Genomic DNA, 20,964 nt, shown 5'->3' on the forward strand with positions numbered 1-20,964 from the left:
CCTTCCTCCTGCCATAACCAATGGAGCTAATTTTCAGTAGCCGCCCAGGAGGGTAAAGTTATTCCTGAGTGTGAGAGATTGCAAGAGAGCTGGCAGAGTCCACCGCCTGACACTATAGGAAGCCTATTTTTGCCCCCTGCACAAAAAGCCCTTGCTGTCTCAGAGGGAGGGGGGTGCCAAGGAAAAGATTTCCTTTCTGGTGCTTTTTTTGTGGAGAATGCTCTATATAACGGGAACAGGAAATGATCTGCTGGCCCCAAAAGAAAAATATTTGAACACGTACCTCAGTTTAAAATGTGGGAAGTCCTGCTGACATCAGTGAATCTAATCCATATGTTTGAAAAGGACCACAGACCTGAAGTGCCATACTGAGCTGTAGTCTAAATCAGAGCCAAATTTTTCGCATGGAAGGTGCAGTATAAATTTCTCAGACCATTTCCTCCCACCCCAGACATCTGAATTTGCTTAAATATTTGTATCCACTTCCAAATAACATTTCTTTCATAGGTTTCCCAGAGAAAAATAATTACAGAGCAACAAGTACAGAAGTTGTACAAGTATGATATGGTGATAAGCATTCACTTGAGGTGAATGTACTTGAAATGGAAAATGGGTAATAGCCTATTCACTAATGACTTGACAACAGAGGCCAAACTCCTCAAATACCTTAACTAAATGTGGGGTTTTTTTCTAGATGGACAATTATTCAGAAGTTTTTGGGTTTGAGGTTTTTCTCCCCTCCCTGTGTTCTTTCTAAAATGATTGTGGCTTTTCTCCAGGAGAAAAATGGAAACCTTCTTTAAAATACATAAATCTATTGTGTGCACTTTTCCAAAGCTAGGTGCTTATACTATTTAATGCCTTTTCCTGAACACCTAAGTCTTACTCATATAAGAGCCATTCAGATGGCTGTTGCCACACCTACAGTGGTTTGGAGTCTGCAATTAATTGTAACGGTACTATGAGAGCTTTACATAGGTAATGGGAACACGAAGGGAAGGGGAAAAGATTGTAAAAGACCTTGGAAAAACATTTTCCTCCTTGTAAGACTAAGTATGGTTCTGTGGTTTAGTGCTCGTCTCTACGCAGACTGGAAGCATTTTGAGGCAAGAATCATCTTTTGCTGAATGTTGGTAAGGTGTCCACTGTGGAGGATTCTCAGTTGGCCTCCTCTGGGGATTCAGTTTTGCAGTTCACACATGCAGCTTTTAGTCAGGGTGCTGTTAGTTTGTGCTGGGGGATGCGCAGGACAGGGAATAATCACTGATATTTGCAATCTGTAATCCAGTTCTTAGGCTGTGATGTTAGGAATGGAAGAGAGGACAAGGTCGCGCTCAGGAACAAATGTGACAGAGATGGAAAGGGAGCAGCAAGTGATACAAGGTGGCCAGAGATAAGGTCCAGGTTACATCACAGGTTGGTGCACACTTCCTTGGTTTGGAAAACTGATTTATTAATTTCTTTCATTAATTTTTATATACCAGACAGTGGCTGTCTGATGGCTCACGAGTTATTTGCCAATTAAGGTACGATAATTTCGAAGTAAATGTACCCATTAAATTAACAGAAACATCTACTAGCAAGGTGCAGAAATGCACGTATTCATAATTGCTATGAGATAGCAATGGTGTGGTTGTATTGAGGCGGTCGGTGCTCTCCTAGGTATAGAACTGAAACGCACCATAAAGCACAACCACCCCTCATGCAGCCCTCAACACTGTGCAGCGTGGTGTGATGGAACCCGGCATAGCCACTGGGCTGGCTCAGGCAGTGCGGAGATCTGGATTAACCCCGAACTCCAGGATGGAGCTGGGTTTGAGCTGCACTAACACGGAGCTCCGGGATGGGGCCGGGTTCAATGTAGATTAACCACGAGCTTCAGGACGGAGCCAGGTTCGATCTGGATTAACCCTGAGCTCCAGAATGGAGCGAGGTTTGATCTGCATTAACCCTGAGCTCCAAGATGGGGACAGGTTCGATCTGGATTAACACCAAGCTTCAGGATGGACCCGGGTTTGATCTGGATTAACCTCGAGCTCCAGGACGGAGCTGGGTTCGATTTGGATTAACATCGAGCTCTGGGACGTAGTTGAGCTCGATTTGGAATAACACCAAGCTCGGGGATGGGGACAGGCTCTATCTGCATTAATGCTGAGCTCTAGGACGTGGCTGAGTTCGATGTGGATTAGCACTAAAATCACAGCCCGGACCGGGTTCGATCCGGAGTCACCCCTAGCCCCGGCACGTACCCCTCTCCGCGCCCCGCGCTCCCCCTGCCGGCGCACGCCCTCCCCTGGGGCACGCGCGGCGCGGCCCCGCCCCGCCCCGCCCCCGCGGCGCAGCGGAGGTGACGTGAGGCACGGTCATGGCTGAGGCGGCGGGCGCGGCGCGGCCGAACGGTGAGGGGCGCGGCGCGGCCCGGCCGAACGGTGAGGGGCGCGGCGCGGCCGAACGGTGAGGGGCGCGGCGCGGCGCGGCCGAACGGTGAGGGGCGCGGCGCTGCGCGGCGTGCGGGCCGCCAGCGGCGCTCGCGCTCCAGCTCTCGGTGTCCCTTGCAGAGTGCCCGGGAACCAGCAGCGCTCGGGCGGGCAGAGCCGTCGCCTGTCAAGGATGCCCGAACCAGAAGCTCTGCGCTGCTGGCGCCGCCATCACCGACCCGGGTAAGGGAGGCGGGGCCTGAGCCGAGGGGCGGGGCCTAAAACGGGGATGTGGCCTGGGCCGAGGGGGCGGGGCCTGACGCGCACTGTCGTCCGCAGCGGAGGTGGCGGGGCTGCGGGAGCGGCTGCGGTCGGTGAAGCACACGGTCCTGGTTCTCTCCGGGAAGGGCGGCGTGGGGAAGAGCACCTTCAGCGCCCTTCTGGCCCATGGGCTGGCGGCGGACGAGGCCAAACAGGTGGGATGCGGGGATGCGGCGGGCCCAGGGGCCCTGCCCCCAGGCCCTGCCCTGGGCATGACCCGAGGTCATGGCTGCACTGAGCATGCTCCCCTTGCCCTTTGGGGGCTTACGCTCATTCCCTGCATTCACTGCACTGGCATGTCTTCCTTGTGGGATTTATGCTTTGGAATGGTCCTGTGCCCACTGGTTTCCAGTGGGGCAGGTTGGTTGGTTTGTTTCCCAGGTTGCTTTGCTGGACATAGACATCTGTGGGCCATCAATCCCTAAAATGATGGGTCTAGAAGGAGAACAGGTAAGTGAAAGCTCAAACGTGATAGGACTAGGGACAGTGGCTATAAACCGGAGAGGGACAGGTTTACACTAGATATAAGGAGGAACTTCTACATGATGAGCATGGTGAGGCGCTGAAACAGCTTGCCTAGGGAAGTTGTGGCTTCCCTATCCTTGGAGGTGTTCAAAGCCAGGTTGGATAGGGGCTTGGGCAGCCTGATCTAGTGGGAGGTGTCCCTGCCCATGGCAGGCGGTTGGAACTAGATGATCTTAAAGGTTCCTTCCAACCCAAACTGTTCTATGATTCTAACACTTTAGAGAGTTGTAGACTTAAAGCTTCCAAAAGGTCTGCTGATTGGGAAATGTGTGTGGCAGTGGGTAGGGAAATAAAGAAGGCGAGATAGTAAAGTTCAACATAATTTAATCTGAGAGTTGTTCACTTTCAGGACGACCAGTTCTACAAACCAGTTTTTGCTGTGTATTGGCCACATATTCATGACTACTTACAGCTTAAAAGAGCATCATGTTAATGTTACTTATCAGATCTGTAACGTTTTATATAAATATTTAAAGTCATGGGTAAATTCCTTGCACAAGGAATTTACAGTTATTGTTCACTTCCTAATGGAGCTCTGGCCTTTCTGTAGTTTTAATTGAGCTGTTCCATTAAAGCAGCATTCTATCTGTAGACAGGTTATTTACTTACCCAATTTTGACTTAGGTTCATGTTTTATATAAAGTCTGTATTTATTTTTGCTGTAACTTTATGTATTACTTCAATTTTCAGGTTCATCAGAGCGGATCGGGGTGGTCTCCAGTGGTAAGCTGGGGCGATTGTTTCTGAAAGTTTGGGTTTGTTTGGATTGGGCACCCAAACAGTGAAAGTGTAAAATGAATGAGGGAGAAGCAGGGTCTATTTTTATTAATTCTTTTTCCAGTGACATAGGTTAGGTAGGTCAGAGTGTTCAATTTCTTTTGTTATTTCTAAGAATAACTATATTTCTGAAATGGTTTCATTATTTTAAGTATTGCTTGTTTATCAACTTTGCTGCTATACTATGGGTAATAGATATGTTGTTTAATTTCATTATTTTTGGTTATCATGTGCTGTACAGTATGTCACTTTTTCAGTGACAGATAAAAAGTATCTTACACCTGAGAAAAACCTTACTAATCTTTAGAAAATGCAGGGAAAATTTTGCCAGAGTGTTGTTGTCCAAAGATCACCATTAGCATGTACACAGTTAAAAAGACAGCTCGATGCTGAGGGGAAAAACTGCTTTTATCTTTACACTGTCTCCAGTGACTCCATAACCCTCTGTAAATCTTAATACAAGTAGACTTTTTGTCAGTCTGTGAATGTAGTTGGCGAGTGTTGCACAAAAATTGTAGTTTTCAGTGCTCTTTGATAGAAGCATAAGGTTCTCTGTCTTTAGTTTTCTTAATGTCTTCCTCTCCCCCGAGCTGCTATTTCTTCTAAAATCTGAGTTTAGAGTTGGTTTCTCTACTTTTTTCTTTACTGTTCTGTGGCCTCTACTGAATTTCTCTTACTTCTCTTTTAGTATGTTGAAGAAAACTTGGGTGTCATGTCTGTGGGGTTCTTGCTTAGCAGTCCTGATGATGCCGTCATCTGGAAAGGACCAAAAAAAAATGGTGTGTTTCAAGCATTTTCAACAGCAATTGGTATCACGAGTTTGTTTAATAATGTAAATATAGTATAGTAAGCTATTGCGGGAAAAAAAAAGTGTGAATGGTTACTTATTATCTTTAGCCAAATAAGTTCATTTGATGAAGGTAGAAGGTCAAATGCTGTATTGGGTTTTTGTTTTTTTTAAAGCCTTGGCCAAATAAGCCTTTTTGCACTTGTGTTGACAACTAGGAAGGATCTGCATACTCATCTATAAAGTCTGAAGTAGACCCTTAAATCTGAAGTACAGGGAGATATATTTTTCCCTTTTCCACATTCTCATCCTTTCTTTTAGGGCTGATCAAACAGTTTCTTCGTGATGTGGACTGGGGTGAAATCGACTACCTGATTGTAGATACGCCTCCAGGAACATCAGATGAACACTTATCTATTGTGCAGTATATAGGTGCAGCACATGTAGATGGCGCTGTTATAATCACTACCCCTCAGGTATGAAAACTTAATTTCTACTGATAGAAGCGTTGTGGTAGTTGGAACCAGTCCTTGGCTTAGGGTCTCTGTTTAACTTCGGAGAAATGAGGTAGGGAATCTAAGGGAGTTGACTTTCTTGTTTTATGCCTACAGCTGGTTTGTTTAAGAGTTAGGTTGTTTTTTTAGTGGAGTAGGGGATTAAAGTGAGGCACTAAACCACTGAGCAGTTCTCAATTAAATGTTGTCGTGATCTCTGAGTAAAGGGAAATGCAGTATTTCACTTCCTTTTTTGATTATTAAAGTTCACATCACTGGGAATCTCTAATTTACTTGCCGTTAGCTTAGTGTTCAGCAGTCAGTAAGAAGTTTAGTTCTTAAGGAATAAGGTGTGTGCTGTTTGACACTAAGCCTCTTGTCTCCAGTAGGCAACTTTGTGATGAGCATTTTTAAAGCAATAATTAGCCCCTGGCGATCTGAAAATCAAAATACATTAAACTAAAATGTAGGTTTTAAAGTCTGGCTTGGAAAGACACAGCAGCTCAAACTGGCAAAAGACACCTGGTATTTCCACTGGCTGAAAGAATGAAATGTAAAGGAAGTGAAAGGTAGAGGGCGATACTGGATAGGCAGTGAAGGAAGGAGGAGGGAATGGAACTGAGCGAGGCTGAGCATGCATACAAAAAATCAGAGGGCATGATAAGCTATTGGAAATTTAATTTGGAGAGAGATAACAAACTTAAGCCTGGTGATTCTTGTCTTTGCTGCATTGAGAATGCCAAGGGTCTGTCTGTAAACTGAAAATATGAAGAAGTTACATTAAAAGAACTAAAGATTGATAGAAGACATAAAGCGTAAACATGGCTGAATCTTTATACTAGAGTCCGGTCAGATTCCAAAAGACAACCACATTCCATAGGCTAGAACTGTTGTACCTGTTCTGTTGCTACTCATGGAATTTTTTCTAGAGCACATAACACAGGTTTATGTTCTTCAGAATACAACGAGAGCAGTAAATTTATAATGAACCTTCTTTAAAATAGCTCTAAGGATGTAACTTAATGGGTGCAGCATCAAAACATTACAGTCAAAATAGCAGTGTTCCCTAATACTTGTAGGAAGTATCGCTTCAGGATGTTCGGAAGGAGATCAACTTCTGCCATAAAGTGAAACTACCAATCATAGGTGTCGTGGAAAACATGAGTGGCTTTGTATGTCCAAAGTGTAAGGTAAGGCTCTGTGGGTTACAGTGTTTTTTTACCTTGACATTGTTTGTAGTAAAACATTGTTCCAAAAATGCATTGTTCTCAGCATTGCAGTATTTTACCATGGATTCTTATGTTATCGCAGAATGAGTCTCAGATCTTTCCCCCGACTACTGGAGGTGCAGAGAAGATGTGCCAGAACTTAAATGTTTCCCTCTTGGGTAAAGTGCCTCTAGATCCGCAAATAGGTAACCTTCCTGTATTGCGTTGTATTTAAAACCATGACTTGGATGCTGAAATTAGAGTATTTAAACATTTTGTCTCTGAGGTAAATACCCACTTTTAGATGGAACACTTTTCTGAATCAGAAGTTACAGGAACTGCAACATAGCATGGTGTGAAGAGTAAAAAGTCCTAGGTTAAGTTCATTAGCCTGAAATCTAATCTTATTTAAGATCAGATTATGCATCTTCTCAGCTGTGTAATCTTGTTTGAAGTCCAACATACCTTTCTCTATGGTGTAACCACCTAGCACTGCAGACTGAACACAGGCATAACCACTGTGAAGAACAATGTCTTGTAGACATTAAGCATTAAACCCAGTGCTTTAACTTCACTGTTACTGTTACTGCTGAAATTCTGTTGTGGATAGTGATAGGCTTGATTCCTTGCCCAGCAGCTGTTAGCAATACTTGATTTAGTGACATCGAGGAACAGGTCGGTACTTCCAAAATAATGACTGAGGGTTTCTGCTGGTCACACTCCTTTGTGAATCTGTAAGCTGTACTTCTAGTTACATTACTGACAGAAGGAATTCATAAAAGCAGTAGATGCAGATGGCTCTTTGGAAAGGTGTAACTGGTAGTGAGGTAAAGGGTAAAATAAAGTTCATCTTTTGCTGTTGCTTTGCTTCCATGTTCTTCCCTGTCCTTCCAGCAAAAAGTTGTGACAATGGCCAGTCTTTCTTGTCTGAAGCACCAGAGTCTCCAGCTACATCATCTTACAGGAGTATCATTCAAAGTAAGCCTGAGAATCACTCTGCAAACAAATCTTCTCTGAGCACTTCTGCAATACATAAAGTTGCTCAACAGATTGATGTTATTCTGCCGCAAACAGTAAAACCAGTTGATGCGCACAGCAATTATGAAAGTAGCAGGTGCAAATACTTCATTCATTTCTGGACATCAGTTATGACAAGCCTTTAAAGCAGTAAATGGAATTGTATTTAATAACTGGTTTCAATGTTTGGCTTCAGTCATTAATTTTCAGAGAAGCGTGTGTGTAGCTGCTCTCACAGAAAAGTCCCAAGATTATCCAGCAGGCCTGTGGGTGGTGCTCACCACAGCTCAGTCTGATACCACAGGCTAGTTCTTACCTCCGCTGCTCTTTGTAATTGTACCAACAAAACATGCAAAAACTACCTAAAGAACCCGTGACCTGAAGTTTAAAAATAGAAACAGCTGGGAAATTCCTAAAGCCATTTTCACTGTGATAAAGGCCCAACTTGTGGTATTTGTGCCAACAGGGGACAGAGAGATGCAACAAAAACAAACTCTTGATGTGCACATGAAATATTATTTCCATTACTTTTTCCCTGTCTTTGCAGGAATTCAGGAATACTGTGATCAACACCATTTTAAAGAAGAAAAGATTATCTAATCTGTGATTGGAATAGAAATGTAGTTCATGTTTAATTATAGAAAAGTAATTTATGCCTTGATTTAATAAAAGGAATATATTCTTTTTGTGTATTTCAAATAAATTCTTAATATAATATTCTTGCTTTAGAGTTTTTCCACAGTTCAAGATTCTTGTAGCTCACAGGTGGCTTCAGAGCTTGCGAGGAAGCTGTAAAACTGAGTTGCTGTCACAGTTACTTACACACAATCTGCATTGGATGTCACAGTACTAATAACCTGAATCGGAAGTTGGTGTTTGAGGACATGCATACACGAGATTTTATTTAGAAAGCTGAATATAAAACATGCTTCACAGACATTGGGATGTTGTGTCTACATGGAGTAGCCTTTGTCCTGCACCAGGATGAACTATGATGCTTACTGTCACTGTGTACCATCATTCAGGTATCTTTCCTTTCAGTGGCAAAGTTCTGTATTTAGAGTGAAATTCAGTGTATAAAGGCCCTAAACCTTCCAGAATCTAACGATGCAAGCACAAATGACATAAAATAATTATTTCACTCGGGCATAATTGTTGAAGAGCTTTACTTAAATATCTTTATGTGAAGAACAGCTATCATAACAGTATTTTTATCTAGCATCTGTCTTCCCGTGTTCCTCAATGCGGTCTTCTGAAATTCTCCTTGCCTGCCCTGTGGAATGAACACAGGAAACGGGTGTTAGCATGACCTAGTATGTGGGAATCGTGAGGAGCAAGGAAGAGCCTGGCGGAAGCCTGAAGGTTGGAGGTCACTTTACTAGCTATGCTTAGGCAGAGGCATTGTAACACCTCAAGAGGCATCCCTCCCAGGCTTTAACTTGATGGAGCTTGGAAGCAGCTTATTTGTGAAGCTTCAGCTTGCTTCTGAACACAGAGGAGTGAAATGGGGTACAGCCCCTCCAAGCGAGTTCCACAAGAGGCTTATTGGAGAACCAAAGCAGCCCTGCCAGGGTTTATTTTAGCAGCTAAGACCTGGGAAGAGCCAAAACCAACAGCGTGAGGCAGATCATTATGTGATGCTTTGTGGCTGACAAAGCAACTCCATACTTACTCTTGGGAGCATCTGCTGTGACAAAAAACCTTGAATTGACTCCGCTGATGCTTGTTTGTCCCCCTAGCTTGCAGTAGATGTAGCCATATAAATTAGCAGTCTGAAGGGAGATCCCAGCTATCACAAGAGCCTGTGGACAAACAAAAGTTCAGCGGGACAAATACACTGCTACATATAGACAGTGTGTGCAGAACATATATATACACACCTGCATGTACACACGTACAACTTAGACACACACACACATGCTGTTTCTTCCCTCTTCTACTGGTTTCTTTTGACTGAAGTAAGTTGGGGGAAAAGTATTTTGCTAGTTTAAAAGTCTGTTAATTTTGCTAACCACTTAAGGTTCTCAAGTTAGATAAAGGAATTCACATCCATTGGCCTAGTAGAAGTGGGCATAAAATGACTGATCTGTTCCAGAATGCAGGGCTTGACTTAAGGAGACTGAAGCTGATCGGTGGGATGTTTGTACTGTTGAAAGATTTGTTTTAAAGACCATTGTAAAACTGACAGATCTGGGTTCTCCCTCTGCTAACATTGTCTTTCAGTAGGACTTTCAGTACTCCTGGACTTACCAGCCATTTCAGTTTCAAGGAGAACAAGGTGCTAAAGAGAAACACCGTCCAAATAACTGGGCAGATAATGAGACCAAGCCAAAAGATTCGAGCTTCAGCTTCTGTTGAGACAGCTATTGTAGGCACCTAGAAAGAAGATTATTTAAACTGCTAGTCAAAAAGACAAAATTCACAATCAATAACAAATTGGCAGAGGAGAAGGAATGGACAAAATTACTTCTTTACCTAAATTTCACTTATATATGCATGGAAGGAAGACAGAATAAGAAGAGAAGTTCTTTACTGCATGCTGCCATACTGTACATGACAGCATTTTCTTTTCAAACCGTTCTGGTCTTGTTAATGTTCAAAAGAGATAATTGTTCCTTTTGTCAATGCTAGCTCCCCACTAACACTACAGTTTAGTACTATCTGAAAGTCAAAGTTCCATTATATTGACAACTGCTTTTAAACTTAAGAACTACTAAGTTCACTTTGAAATTAGATTCAAGCCTTACCAAAGCCTTAGAGAAGCGTGAAACAGAAGACAGCGTTACAAGCAGAACTTTAGTGTAAGTACTTCACTGTCTGTAGTGTAGATTTGTGTAGGCATGTGCCCTGTTCATGAATCAGAAGAAGGGGGGAGCGGGGGGGGACACACACAGAGGAATCAGTCCAGTATCAGAGAAGCTATGGTATCTGTTGTGGAAATTGCAGTGTGCTGCAAGATCCTTCACAGGATTTATCAGTTGGTTCTTCAGACAATGTAATTCTCATAACAGTGGCTATTTCCATACATTTTCCTAAAACCATGCAGCATCTTGGCCTAATTTAAATCTTGTGTCAAGCTTAGTTTTCTATTGTATAAACTAATACTTCAAGTTTGCTTATAGTGTCCACTGACATTCCATAAATCAATAACTGTGGCTTTGAAAATGCCTCTTCTGTTACAGTAGTGCTGGACAGCATACAACTGCCCACATCTCTCTGAAAGAGGCATCGTTACTGACAGTGCTCTCTTTGTGTTCCTGAAGTAAAGCACAAAACCCCCAAGCAGGCTTCAAAAAGCCCAGGTTTAAGATTTCTTCAGGTCAACAAAACTCATCTGTCTTTATCTACATTGAAAGGCTCATTGTTAACTCCCAAAACTTAAGAGAAGCTAAAGAATGAGGATCCTTCAGAAAATCTTTTTTCCTAGGAGACCAGAATTCAAAATCTCTCCAGTTCTCAGGCCACTCAGCTACCACTAGTGCTGGCTCCTGAAACACAAGTTTCACAAGTGGAAAAGAAAACCCTGTGGATTCTTCCACTGAAAACTGAAAAGCCTTTTAGTTTATTTTCAGTATCTTGAATTCTCCATGTAAAAATAAGACTTGTCAATCCATTCATCCATTTATTCATCCACCCATCACAAGGCAGGCAATGGCACCTAACCTGTAAATACAGTTAACTTATATTTTGCTTAAGAAAACCCTGCAAAATGCAACAATTACAAGATGCCTTTAATTTTTTCATGTACCCTCTAAAACAGTGATGTTGCAGAGCTCTAGAGAATGTTCTATGCCCTCAAAGTTACAGAAAAAGACAGCTGTTCTAAGTCAATAAAAGAGTTTAATCACCTGTATCCCGTAACTGACAAATTACCTAACAGTGAGAATGCCTTAGCACTAATTAGGAGAAAAAAAGTCAGTACACCTGAGAACACTGCACCTGAAAGGCCTAGTTAACTTGATGAGCAAGATTACAAAAGGCTGCAGTCATCCCAAAGAAGTTGTGTCGGCTGGAGTTTAAGAGTTGTTTTTCTTCTAGTCACTCTCTGCAGAAGATACAATTTTGAGGGTGAACCTCTATTGTGTCAGCAGGATGCTGGGAATTAGCGGCTTATTGTTGGTGAGTGACTAGGTTTATTTCTAAGCAAATTCTCCCATAAAGGAGATCTTAAAGAGTTGCCAGAGGAGTGTCAAGAGACACAGGAAATGCTTGACTCTAGAAAGTAAGAGAATTGCATGTGTTTCAGGATCTTGCCATGACAAAGTTTTTCTCGTGGATAAGCTGTGACAAAAATACAATCTACTCTTAATTGTATGTTCTTTCTGGTAGTACTGTGATTTTCACTTTAAATTACTATTTGCCTGAATTTTTGGAAGTTCTTTACCCCATACTGATGAGTCAACTTAGTATTTCTAGGCTGGATTTAAGAAATTGTAATAGGTGAACCAGGCTGCCTCACATTACACTCATTTTGAGGTCAGGCAGTCATTTTACGGATGCCTTTGCTTTTAAGTGCCTAGAAATCTCTTGTTTACTATCTTGACAGAACTAATAAACTCTGAAAGCGTTCTGGTTTCTTGGCTTTCGCACAGGCTTGCCCACATTAGATTACAGGAGGCGCTACAGATGGATGTAGGGCTGCTAGAGGGCCCTGTTGGCCCGTGCATTTGAGTGTCCTGCACTCACTATCCAGGCTGGCTGCACAGCTGCATTTGCTTGAGAGGAACATCCTGGGGAGCAGCACTTGAAATGCTGTTCTACCAGGCTCTTGCCTGAATGGGGCTGTGGAAAGAGTGTGAACAAACTTCCAGCCTTGATTCTGGCAGCGATGCCAAGGGTCACTTTAGCGCTTTTTTGCTGGCCGTATTTGGGGAGCATGAGTAGTACCAGAATAATCTGAGATCAAGGTTCTATTCCCCACCACAGTCCATAAGCAGGAATAAAACCTTGGCTTTAAAACGCTGAACTAGAACTCTTTGGTATTGCTTTCAACACATATTTCCTGAGGAGGATTCTGTGTCGGGATTAACTATGGGATGATGTGTTTATTAAAAGATACTCTCATTAGAAAATAAAATAGAATCGCCATAAGTGTTTTATACTGATAGTACCTTACTATGAATATTTATTCTGCTGATGAATATGATGATAATGTTGTGAGACTTAGTTTTGTTCTGAGTACTTCCAGGATGTAACAATCTGATGTGCTTGCAATAGAGCACTTACTTTTTATACAGCAACTCTTACAAAAATGCTCTATTTATTTATTTATTTGAGTTACTATTAGCTTTACAAGCTTTCCTATGGATTCTTTTTGTCCCGTGCCTGTTTTCATTAACATACTTACCCTTTTTGCTTCAAACACCCAGTGGCTTTTTCCATCTTCATCAATCTGGTTCCACCAACGCAAACCAACCAAGAGTCTTCCTGTCACGTTCTAGTGACACATACATATTTGCATTAATCAGTTGCATAATTCACTTGTCAGACTAACATTAAAGAAAGACAAGCATGTTTGAAAATAATATTCTTTTATCAATTACTAAAAGTAGTTCTAAAAGCTGTGCCAGCTTGAGCACAATAATCATTAAGGATGGATGAGTTGCCACAAAATTAGAGGACTGTTCTAATGTGACAATTAGCACAATAAAAATGATTTGGGTAAGAAATTATAGGATGTATCTTTTCCAAGTCAGTTAGTTGGAGAAGCCCCTGATAAACAAAGTCTCTTCAGTAAGAGGAGAACTGAAAACACACTTGAAAAATTGGAAGGTTAATTCTAAGCAATTAAGCTGCATGGAATCAAGCAAACAAATTGGGAAAATATTTCTGCACCTGGACAAATATCAGACTTTTTCAGTATATTGGAGGTGCATCAGTGCCTCACTTCTACAAAACAAAAGCCTTTTCCCACATCCCTGGGATTCTGGGCTGGCCTGACCCATCTGCCTGCGCACAATTAGGGCAGAGGTGCCATAGCTGGGCTCCAGGGAGCCCTCTGCAGCTCCTGCATGCTGGGGCTGGGCACAGCACTGCAGCTTTAGACATCTGCTGGCAGCCAGTACTGAACACCAGTATTACTTGGTCTTTTTTTTTTTTTCTCTAAGGAGGAAAGCATAGATACTAATCTACCTATGGCAAGGTAATGTTCTCACCATATTACTCGCTCCCATCAGCCATAAAGAACATAGTTCTAAACGGTAACACTAATAAGATACGCAAATGTCTTAATTAAAATGGACTAGACATTTAATACTGTGGCATAAGGGAATTGCTAGGCCTTGTGGATGGCAAACACCGAACTTTGCTAAAGGGAGTAGTTCTATTTGAGCAACAAACAACCTTATATTGCAAGACAGATGGATCAGGTGGTGATCTCTCAATTCAGTTGTGCGACTCTTGGGGTGAGGTGGAGGCTTTACAGCCTGATGTTACCTCAGTCAAGAGCAGAAACACTCCCAAAGGCACATACTGAGCTCCATGCCCTGAAGGCATGCTTCTGAGGACAGGAGGGGCATGCCAAGAGCTGTCAACATGTATTAATTGACTTAGTCCCACCTCACAAAGCGACACTGAGGAGTTTTCAAAAAGTATAAAATCGACACCTGAAAATCCTTCTTTGGGGGAGAACAAATGACCACCTTACCCGATGGACAAGCTGACAGGCCTGGACCTCTCCTCCCCTCCAAAAACGGATGGCTTTTGGGTAAGAATTGCTTGCTGCTGACTTTGGGTGTTCCCCAGCGAAAACAATTACTAATTTGAGTTTCAGTTCTTTAATACAAATATATGATTATTGTTAACTGGTGATAACTGTCTAGCACTAATGAGCAGGTGAATTTATCAACAGCAGTCCCAAACTTATTTTTATCTGTCACTTAAAATAAATTATGTGCTGTTTACACTAATTCTGACTGGTGGCTGACACATATGCAAATAATCCTTTAGTCATAATCCAAGTCTGAGGCTGGAGACAGATCCAGCTACACCTAAGCTCCTCTCTGAGGGGAAGCTTAGAAAGCAAGGAGGTCTGTCTTGAACCTTGTGACTCGACAGGAGGGCATCCCTCAGCCACCTGTCAGAACTGTACCTATTTAATGTGATAAATACATCAACTGATCACAATGTCTTTGTCACTTTTTCCGTTATACATATTTCCTTTTTTGTTTTATTTAACAGCACACAGAACACTTTCAAAGGCAATTACTATTCCAGGTCATCTTACCTTAACTGACCAAAAGTCAAAGGAGAGAAGGAGGAGAATAGTGACAAAACAGGCAACAAAGCTGTTGCTGAACCAGTCACAGAACAAGTAGGTAATAATAGCACTCACTCGGAAAAACAGGTGGAAAAAGGTGGCCAGTGGGTGCCTGAGGGGGGGAAAAAAAAAAATTAAAAAAAAGCAGAGCATTTGGAAAGTTATAGGACCAGAATATTCAGCAGCCTGATCCAGTGGAAGGTGTCTCTTGCCATGGCATGTGCTTGGAACTAAATCACCTTTAAGGTCTCTTCCACAATCCAAACCATTCTTTGGTTCTATGATGTAAAGGAATGTTGTTGTATTAGCTAACAATGCAGTAAAAAACTATTTCTAGTCTATAATGGTACTTTGATTTATAGCTACTATTATTTCATATGTTGATGTATATCTTCATTATAAAGCAATAGTATTTCCCAAAGCCAAGCTTCAATCTAAAGCTAAATGACGGTGTCCATGTCAAAACTCTCTCAAACACAGAAAAAAATGCAAGGTCTTTCACTTTTGGTACTGTATGAAGGAATTCAGTAATTGTGTTCACCACTGTGCCCTAGAATCCTCATCGCTTCATGAAATAAATCAGCATTGCAAGGCACAAAAGAATTGAGACAGATCTTAAATCTTTCAAAATTGTTTTGGAACTTTCAAACTACAAAAATAAAATAAAAAATAAAGCTGCCGGGTATAATACAAAAGGAACATTCATATTGTAATGTCTGAAACCAAACACTTGCCTTTATAGAGGGAGTGTGATTTGGGAATCTAACAGTTTACATGAATGAGTGCTCATTAATTTCACTAGATTATTTGTGCTTTGCTCATCAAGCAAAATTTTGTTTGTAAGAAAATAAAGGAGAATTTCAGTGGAAGATATTTGAATATTGGCCCACACACTAAGAAAGGGGGTTGGAGAATGTCATAATGAGCACAGTACAATTTTATGGGGAATCTGCCAAATACAAAAACTTATCCTGTACAGTTTGTGTTAATTTGTTTAAAGTTACAATTAACTAGAAGTTATTGCATTTAAGCAACTTCTTCTCTTGAAGCTGAGTGAATAGAACTTGTCTTCTGAATAAGATTTTTTTTTTAAGTAAGCAATTTTCTCCTTAAGCTCCTCTACCACTGTTAACAACTAACAGTAGTGTGGCCTAGGTCATAATTAACTATTCAACTATTACATTTATTATGCTCTGTATAACTATACGAATAATATATACACAATTATAATTGTTTTTATAAACTTAAATTACAATTACTTAACTTATACTAGTTATTTTATCTTTGTTGTAATATTGTCTATAGCTTTTTAACTGTTCTGGTGATTACCTGTTCTATAATGGCAACATTGTGGTTGTAGTACTGCATACACATGACTGGAGAAGCAAGAATGATGCACAGCTGTAGTTTATATTTACACCTGGTCATGCCCACGCTAACCTCAAACTTTCCAAAAACTTCTGACTTCAAGCTAAACACGTGACATTTTAAGCAAAAGGAGCTTTTTCTGCCATAAGCAGAAGAGTGGGTGCATGGATAGAGTCAAAGGAATATTGTGAATTGTCAAAAATGGATTATGTCTTGCTACTTCAAGTGTTGTTCTCATTCAGGTAGATGCAAGAGTTGATTATGTAAGTAGTATCTTGTGTCAAATAAGCTCTTCATAGAGTACAAAACCCTAACATGCAGCAGGGTGGACTGAGCTTTTGTAACTTTATCAGTGCTTCAAATGTGAAAGTAACTTTGGAGAAGTAAGTGTTCCATTTTGGAAGTCAGATATGAATCACTGTTTGGATGCTGAACTTATTCCAATATGGAACTTTGGAGGGTGCTTACGGAAAATCCAGTACACTAGCAAGGGGCTCACATTTATTGCAGCATTAAACCTCTGACAAGGATATGGCTAGCCAAACCAAAGATAGGGGAGGAATATGGAGATATATCGAAACTTGTACCTCATTCTTTGGACAGCTATCTCTGTCTCAAAGTGTCTGCCTCTTTAAGCTCAAAAAAAAAAAATCTTGAATTAAAAATAAATCCTGAAACAGTTTACTGTTCGCTTCCTCTGTTATCAGAATATATGTGTTTTCTTAATCCACAGCCATCAGCTGAAGCTTATAGGTCTAATCATACAGGGACAGAATTTTTGATAAGGTTACAATCCCAAATAGCTTCAGGTTTTAAAAGACAATTTTATCTAAAACATTGTTTTTGAAACAAAGTACTTTACAGCTTTTCTTAAGTGAACGCATTTATATTGAATTCCACTGCATTTTAAATTTTTTTTTTTTAAAAAAAAGCTCATTTCCAGAAATACAATGGCATTAAGAAATCATTGTATAAACTAATGGTTATACCATTCTGGTACTAATGGGAGACAGCATAGGCTTTTTAACATGATAATTTTTTTTTTTGCATTCAGATCCAATAAATGAGAAAGGCAAATGAAACTCTGCACTGGATCTGCTTGGCACAGATTTGTTTCTGAAAGCATAGCAACCCACTTGCTTGGGCTTTTAGTCATCTTGTTGCTTCTAAACATCCATATAGTGTAGAACTGGAGCCCTGTGGCTAAATGATTCCCATTTATCCTATTACAATAAACTCCATTCAGTTTGCAAGCATGATACTGATTAGGATAGGAATGAGCCATTATGAATTTAGCTGCATCCCACAGCAAGGAACCACTGTGTCAGCCCTGAGGTAAACCACTGAGCCACAGGAGAATCACTCCCAGCACCTGCTCAGAAGTGCCACAGCAGCAATCTGCAAGCTGCTTCTTATACCTCTGTCTGGGACTTCAAACATATTTAGGCAAATATTGAACAAACAAGTTCTCAGGCTTGATTATCTTTTGTGACCTGGCTGATCTGAAAAATAAGCAATCATATACTCCTAACTGTTCCAGATCAAATGTTCCGATACTAGAATGAACTGCAAAGATGGTGGAAGTTATCTTTTTCTTAACCTTCTTACGGAAGTATCACTTACTTAATCACTATCCAAGAGTGTTGCTATGGCGAATGTGTTGCTATGCCTTCCAATAAGACAACAACATTTTATAGCACATGGGCGTGTTCCAGGCTTATTTGCACAAGATTCTTCAAAAATATAAAAACAAACTTTTATGTGAACAATGTTAAGTATGGAGTTTCATTTCTGTATTCTGTGGCGGAAGGGTCTTCACTATGATATTATCTTTTAGTATAGTCACAATGAGGGAAGAGAAACAGTCTCTAATGAAAAAAGTATATACAAAGTGGATCAATTAATACTGTGGTTTATTGATACTTTGCTGGTTACATTACCGGGTAGAGTGAGCAGTAAGAACAGATCTCTAAGAGTAAAGTATCTAGTGCTGTGAACCTCCTACCGTTTCAGGGTGGTTTCACTTCAAGCTAACTCTAGTCTGGATCCACAGACAGACGGGTTTAATCCTTTAGGATATGTTCCCTAAGAGTGCACCAAAATGTAAACCTTCACTTAAAACATGTGCTGCTGGTAAAGCATAAGCAACTAAGGGAATGTTGATCTTGTCTTGTGGCTGACTCATCATGTAGTTGTAAAGTCCAGTGCTCTGGAAGGGCAGAAATGTTTGACCAGACAGTAGTAAAATACAGTAATGTATTGTAAATCGAAGTGATTGCTTTGTTTCCACATCTTGGATAGCATTTGCATTAGGCTTAACATCTCTTATTTTCCTTTGTTTATGCCTACAAGAAATAATAACATTGTAATGGACCGGAGTAAACTGGGCCAAGGTGGAAGGGAAGAAAGTAATATAAATCGAAGCTGATTATATACATTATTGATGAGTGCACGCATATGTATAATTCTTTTGACATAACATTTCTCTCTTGACAGTCTTTGACTGGAGATTCTTCAAAAGCCACTGATGGAGCAACAGCTTTATGACCTGGGACCTTGGTGGTGTGAACCAAGCTGCAGGGTGACTCTTCTGGTAGCGTACCGGTAGGATGCTTAACCTGACAGATGACAGGGATCAATGGGTTGGGGTTTCTTAGGTAACAGCTACAAGGATAAGATATGCTATATTCCACACAACATCACATCCCACGATAGGAAACCATGACAGTTTTATTGCAAATAACTTCCTGTCTTCCTTCTGCCGGGTGTGCAATGGAATGCCTATATAGCACTCTACAAACAGCTGGTTTTCCTGAAGATGAGCATGCTCTCCATTCCTCTAGCCTAACAAACTGCTGTTTTGTTGGGTGTGGGGTTTGTGATGTGCTGCTCTCCCCACTTCTCCAGCCTAACAAGTTGCTGTTTGGCTTGGGTGTGCTGTGCCTCTCTGCTGCCTGACCTGCTGTTTCCCTGTCTTGTGGGTGTGTGCTGTGCCCCTCTATCCACTTCTCCAGCGTAAAGCACCATTTGGCTAGGTGTGGGGTGTGTGCTCTGCTCCTCTCCCCACCTTTCCAGCCTCCTCCCCATCTCTCCAGCCTCACCCACTGTTTGGCTGCATGCAGAGTTTGTGATGTACTCCTCTCTCCACTTCTCCAGCCTAACACACTGCTGTTTGGCTGGGTGTGGAGTGCGTGCTGAGCCCCTCTCCAGCCTCCCCTCGACGCTGCTCCCACCTCGATTTCCCTGGCTCTGGGTGCATGCTGCACCCCTCTCCCCACTTCTCCAGCCTCAGTCACTGTTTGACTGGATGCAGGGCTTGTGATGCGCCCTTCTCTCCCGTTCTCCGGCCCAACCCGCTGTCGTTTGGCTAGGTGTTTGGGGTGTGTGCTGTGCCCCTCTCCCCATCTCTCCAGCCTGACCTGCCGTTTGGGTGGATGCAGGGTTTGTGATGTGCCCCCTCTCCGCACTTCTCCAGCCTAACAAACTGCCGTTTGTCTGGGTGTGGGTGCGTGCTGTGTCCCTCTGCCTTCCAATTTCCCTGGCTGTGGGTGTTGTGCTAAGCCACTCTCCCCACCTTTCCCCCATTTCCCTTGGCTGTGGGTGTGTGCTGAGCCCATCTCTCCAGCCTCCCTTGCCATGCGGCTGGATGCGGGGTTCGTGATGTTTCTCCAGATTTACACATTGCCATTTGGCTGGGTGTGGGATGCGTGCTGTGTCCCTTTCCAGCCCCCCACCCCCCCCGCCCAATTTCCCTGGCTGTGGATGTTTTGCTGTGCACCTTTCTTCACCTCTCCAGCCCCCCATTTCCCGGCTCTGTGTCTATGCTGATCCCTTCCCCCCTCCTCCTCTCTCTGGTGCACTTCCCTTGGCGGCGGAGGGTCCAGACCCTCGACACCATTCTGCCCGCCCGGGCCCTCTGCAAGGCGCCGCTCGTTACCCGTTTCGCGGCGCTCCTCGCCTTTCACCGCAGCGGCGCCACCCGAATGGAGGCCCCCGGGTCCACTCCGCCCTCACCTGATCCGTGCTTTCCGCAGCGCCAGCTCCTCCTCGCTGCCGAAGTCGAGGGATACATCCTCGGTGTCGTCCAGCGGCACCTGCGGCGGGTCAGCGCGCAGGGTCCGCCGTTCCCCGCTCCATCCCGGCCCCGCGACAACCGGCTTCATCGCGGAGCCCCACAGCGGCCCCGCCCCGCCCCGCCCGGGCCCTGCTGTGGCGCTAGGAGCCCGGTTCGGGGGCGGGGGGCGCCGCGGGGCCACCACAAAGGGCCCTGCACTTGGGGCACAACAGCCCCGTGCAGCGCTACAGACTAGAGGGCATCCTCTAATTCTGTTATAATAGTTAACACATGATAACGCCAAGCTGAGTGATGTGCCTGGAGAAGAGAAGGCTCAGAGGAGGTCTTATAGCGACCTTCCAGTACTTGAACAGGGCCTATGGGAAAGCTGGAGAGGGACTAAGACTTGTGGTGATAGGACAATGTGGAACAGGTACAAACTGGAGAGGGGCAGATTTAGACTGGACATAAGGAAGAATTTCTTCACCACGAGAGCGGTGAGACACTGGCACAGGTTGCCAAGGGAAATTGTGGATGCCCCGTCCCTGGAGGTGTTCAAGGCCAGGTTGGATGGGCCTTGGTCAGGCTGATTTAATGGGATGTCCCTGCCCATGGTAAGGGGGCTGAAACTAGATGATCTTTAAGGTCCCTTCCAACACTAAGTATTCTATGAGTCTATGAACACATCTCCATGCCTCAGGTAGAGGTTCCTGGAAACAATCACCATTCAGCTGTGTA

General features: G+C 42.8%; 2 protein-coding genes across 5 annotated transcripts; one reads left to right on the forward strand and one right to left on the reverse strand.

The window, feature by feature from the left end:
- Positions 1-2,316: 2,316 nt before the first annotated feature.
- On the forward strand, positions 2,317-8,556 carry NUBP1 (NUBP iron-sulfur cluster assembly factor 1, cytosolic). Of its 4 annotated transcripts, none has more exons than XM_054080498.1 (11): positions 2,317-2,429; positions 2,559-2,660; positions 2,757-2,893; positions 3,120-3,188; positions 3,954-3,986; positions 4,729-4,819; positions 5,149-5,303; positions 6,401-6,511; positions 6,633-6,735; positions 7,424-7,507; positions 8,094-8,556. In XM_054080498.1, the coding sequence occupies exons 1-11, from the start codon at positions 2,366-2,368 to the stop codon at positions 8,144-8,146; spliced, it is 1,002 nt and encodes a 333-aa protein (XP_053936473.1). In that variant the 5' UTR covers positions 2,317-2,365; the 3' UTR covers positions 8,147-8,556. The 4 variants fall into 4 exon arrangements, with proteins under 4 accessions (XP_053936473.1, XP_053936470.1, XP_053936472.1 ...); XM_054080499.1 differs by having other exon boundaries at positions 2,319-2,399; XM_054080495.1 differs by lacking the exon at positions 8,094-8,556 and having other exon boundaries at positions 7,424-8,087.
- A 139-nt stretch (positions 8,557-8,695) lies between these two features.
- Positions 8,696-20,543, reverse strand: TVP23A (trans-golgi network vesicle protein 23 homolog A). The gene is made up of 6 exons (XM_054080500.1): positions 20,187-20,543; positions 14,772-14,916; positions 12,894-12,983; positions 9,797-9,922; positions 9,219-9,348; positions 8,696-8,819 (listed from the first exon to the last, which is right to left on the reverse strand). The coding sequence occupies exons 1-6, from the start codon at positions 20,333-20,335 to the stop codon at positions 8,758-8,760; spliced, it is 702 nt and encodes a 233-aa protein (XP_053936475.1). The 5' UTR covers positions 20,336-20,543; the 3' UTR covers positions 8,696-8,757.
- Positions 20,544-20,964: the final 421 nt, after the last annotated feature.

The sequence above is a fragment of the Cuculus canorus genome, chromosome 15 (assembly GCF_017976375.1).
Source record: "Cuculus canorus isolate bCucCan1 chromosome 15, bCucCan1.pri, whole genome shotgun sequence".
Taxonomy (NCBI): Eukaryota; Metazoa; Chordata; class Aves; order Cuculiformes; family Cuculidae; genus Cuculus; species Cuculus canorus.

Coding starts and splice junctions, on each gene's coding strand:
- NUBP1 (XM_054080495.1), top strand. CDS start 2,366: ATGGCTGAGGCGGCGGGCGCGGCGCGGCCGAACGGTGAGGGGCGCGGC. Junction 2,661..2,756: donor CGCCGCCATCACCGACCCGG/GTAAGGGAGGCG, acceptor TGTCGTCCGCAG/CGGAGGTGGCGGGGCTGCGG. Junction 2,894..3,119: donor CGGCGGACGAGGCCAAACAG/GTGGGATGCGGG, acceptor TTTGTTTCCCAG/GTTGCTTTGCTGGACATAGA.
- TVP23A (XM_054080500.1), bottom strand. CDS start 20,335: ATGAAGCCGGTTGTCGCGGGGCCGGGATGGAGCGGGGAACGGCGGACC. Junction 9,923..12,893: donor GGGTGTTTGAAGCAAAAAGG/GTAAGTATGTTA, acceptor TCTTCTTTCTAG/GTGCCTACAATAGCTGTCTC. Junction 9,349..9,796: donor CCTTGAAACTGAAATGGCTG/GTAAGTCCAGGA, acceptor GTTTGTCCACAG/GCTCTTGTGATAGCTGGGAT.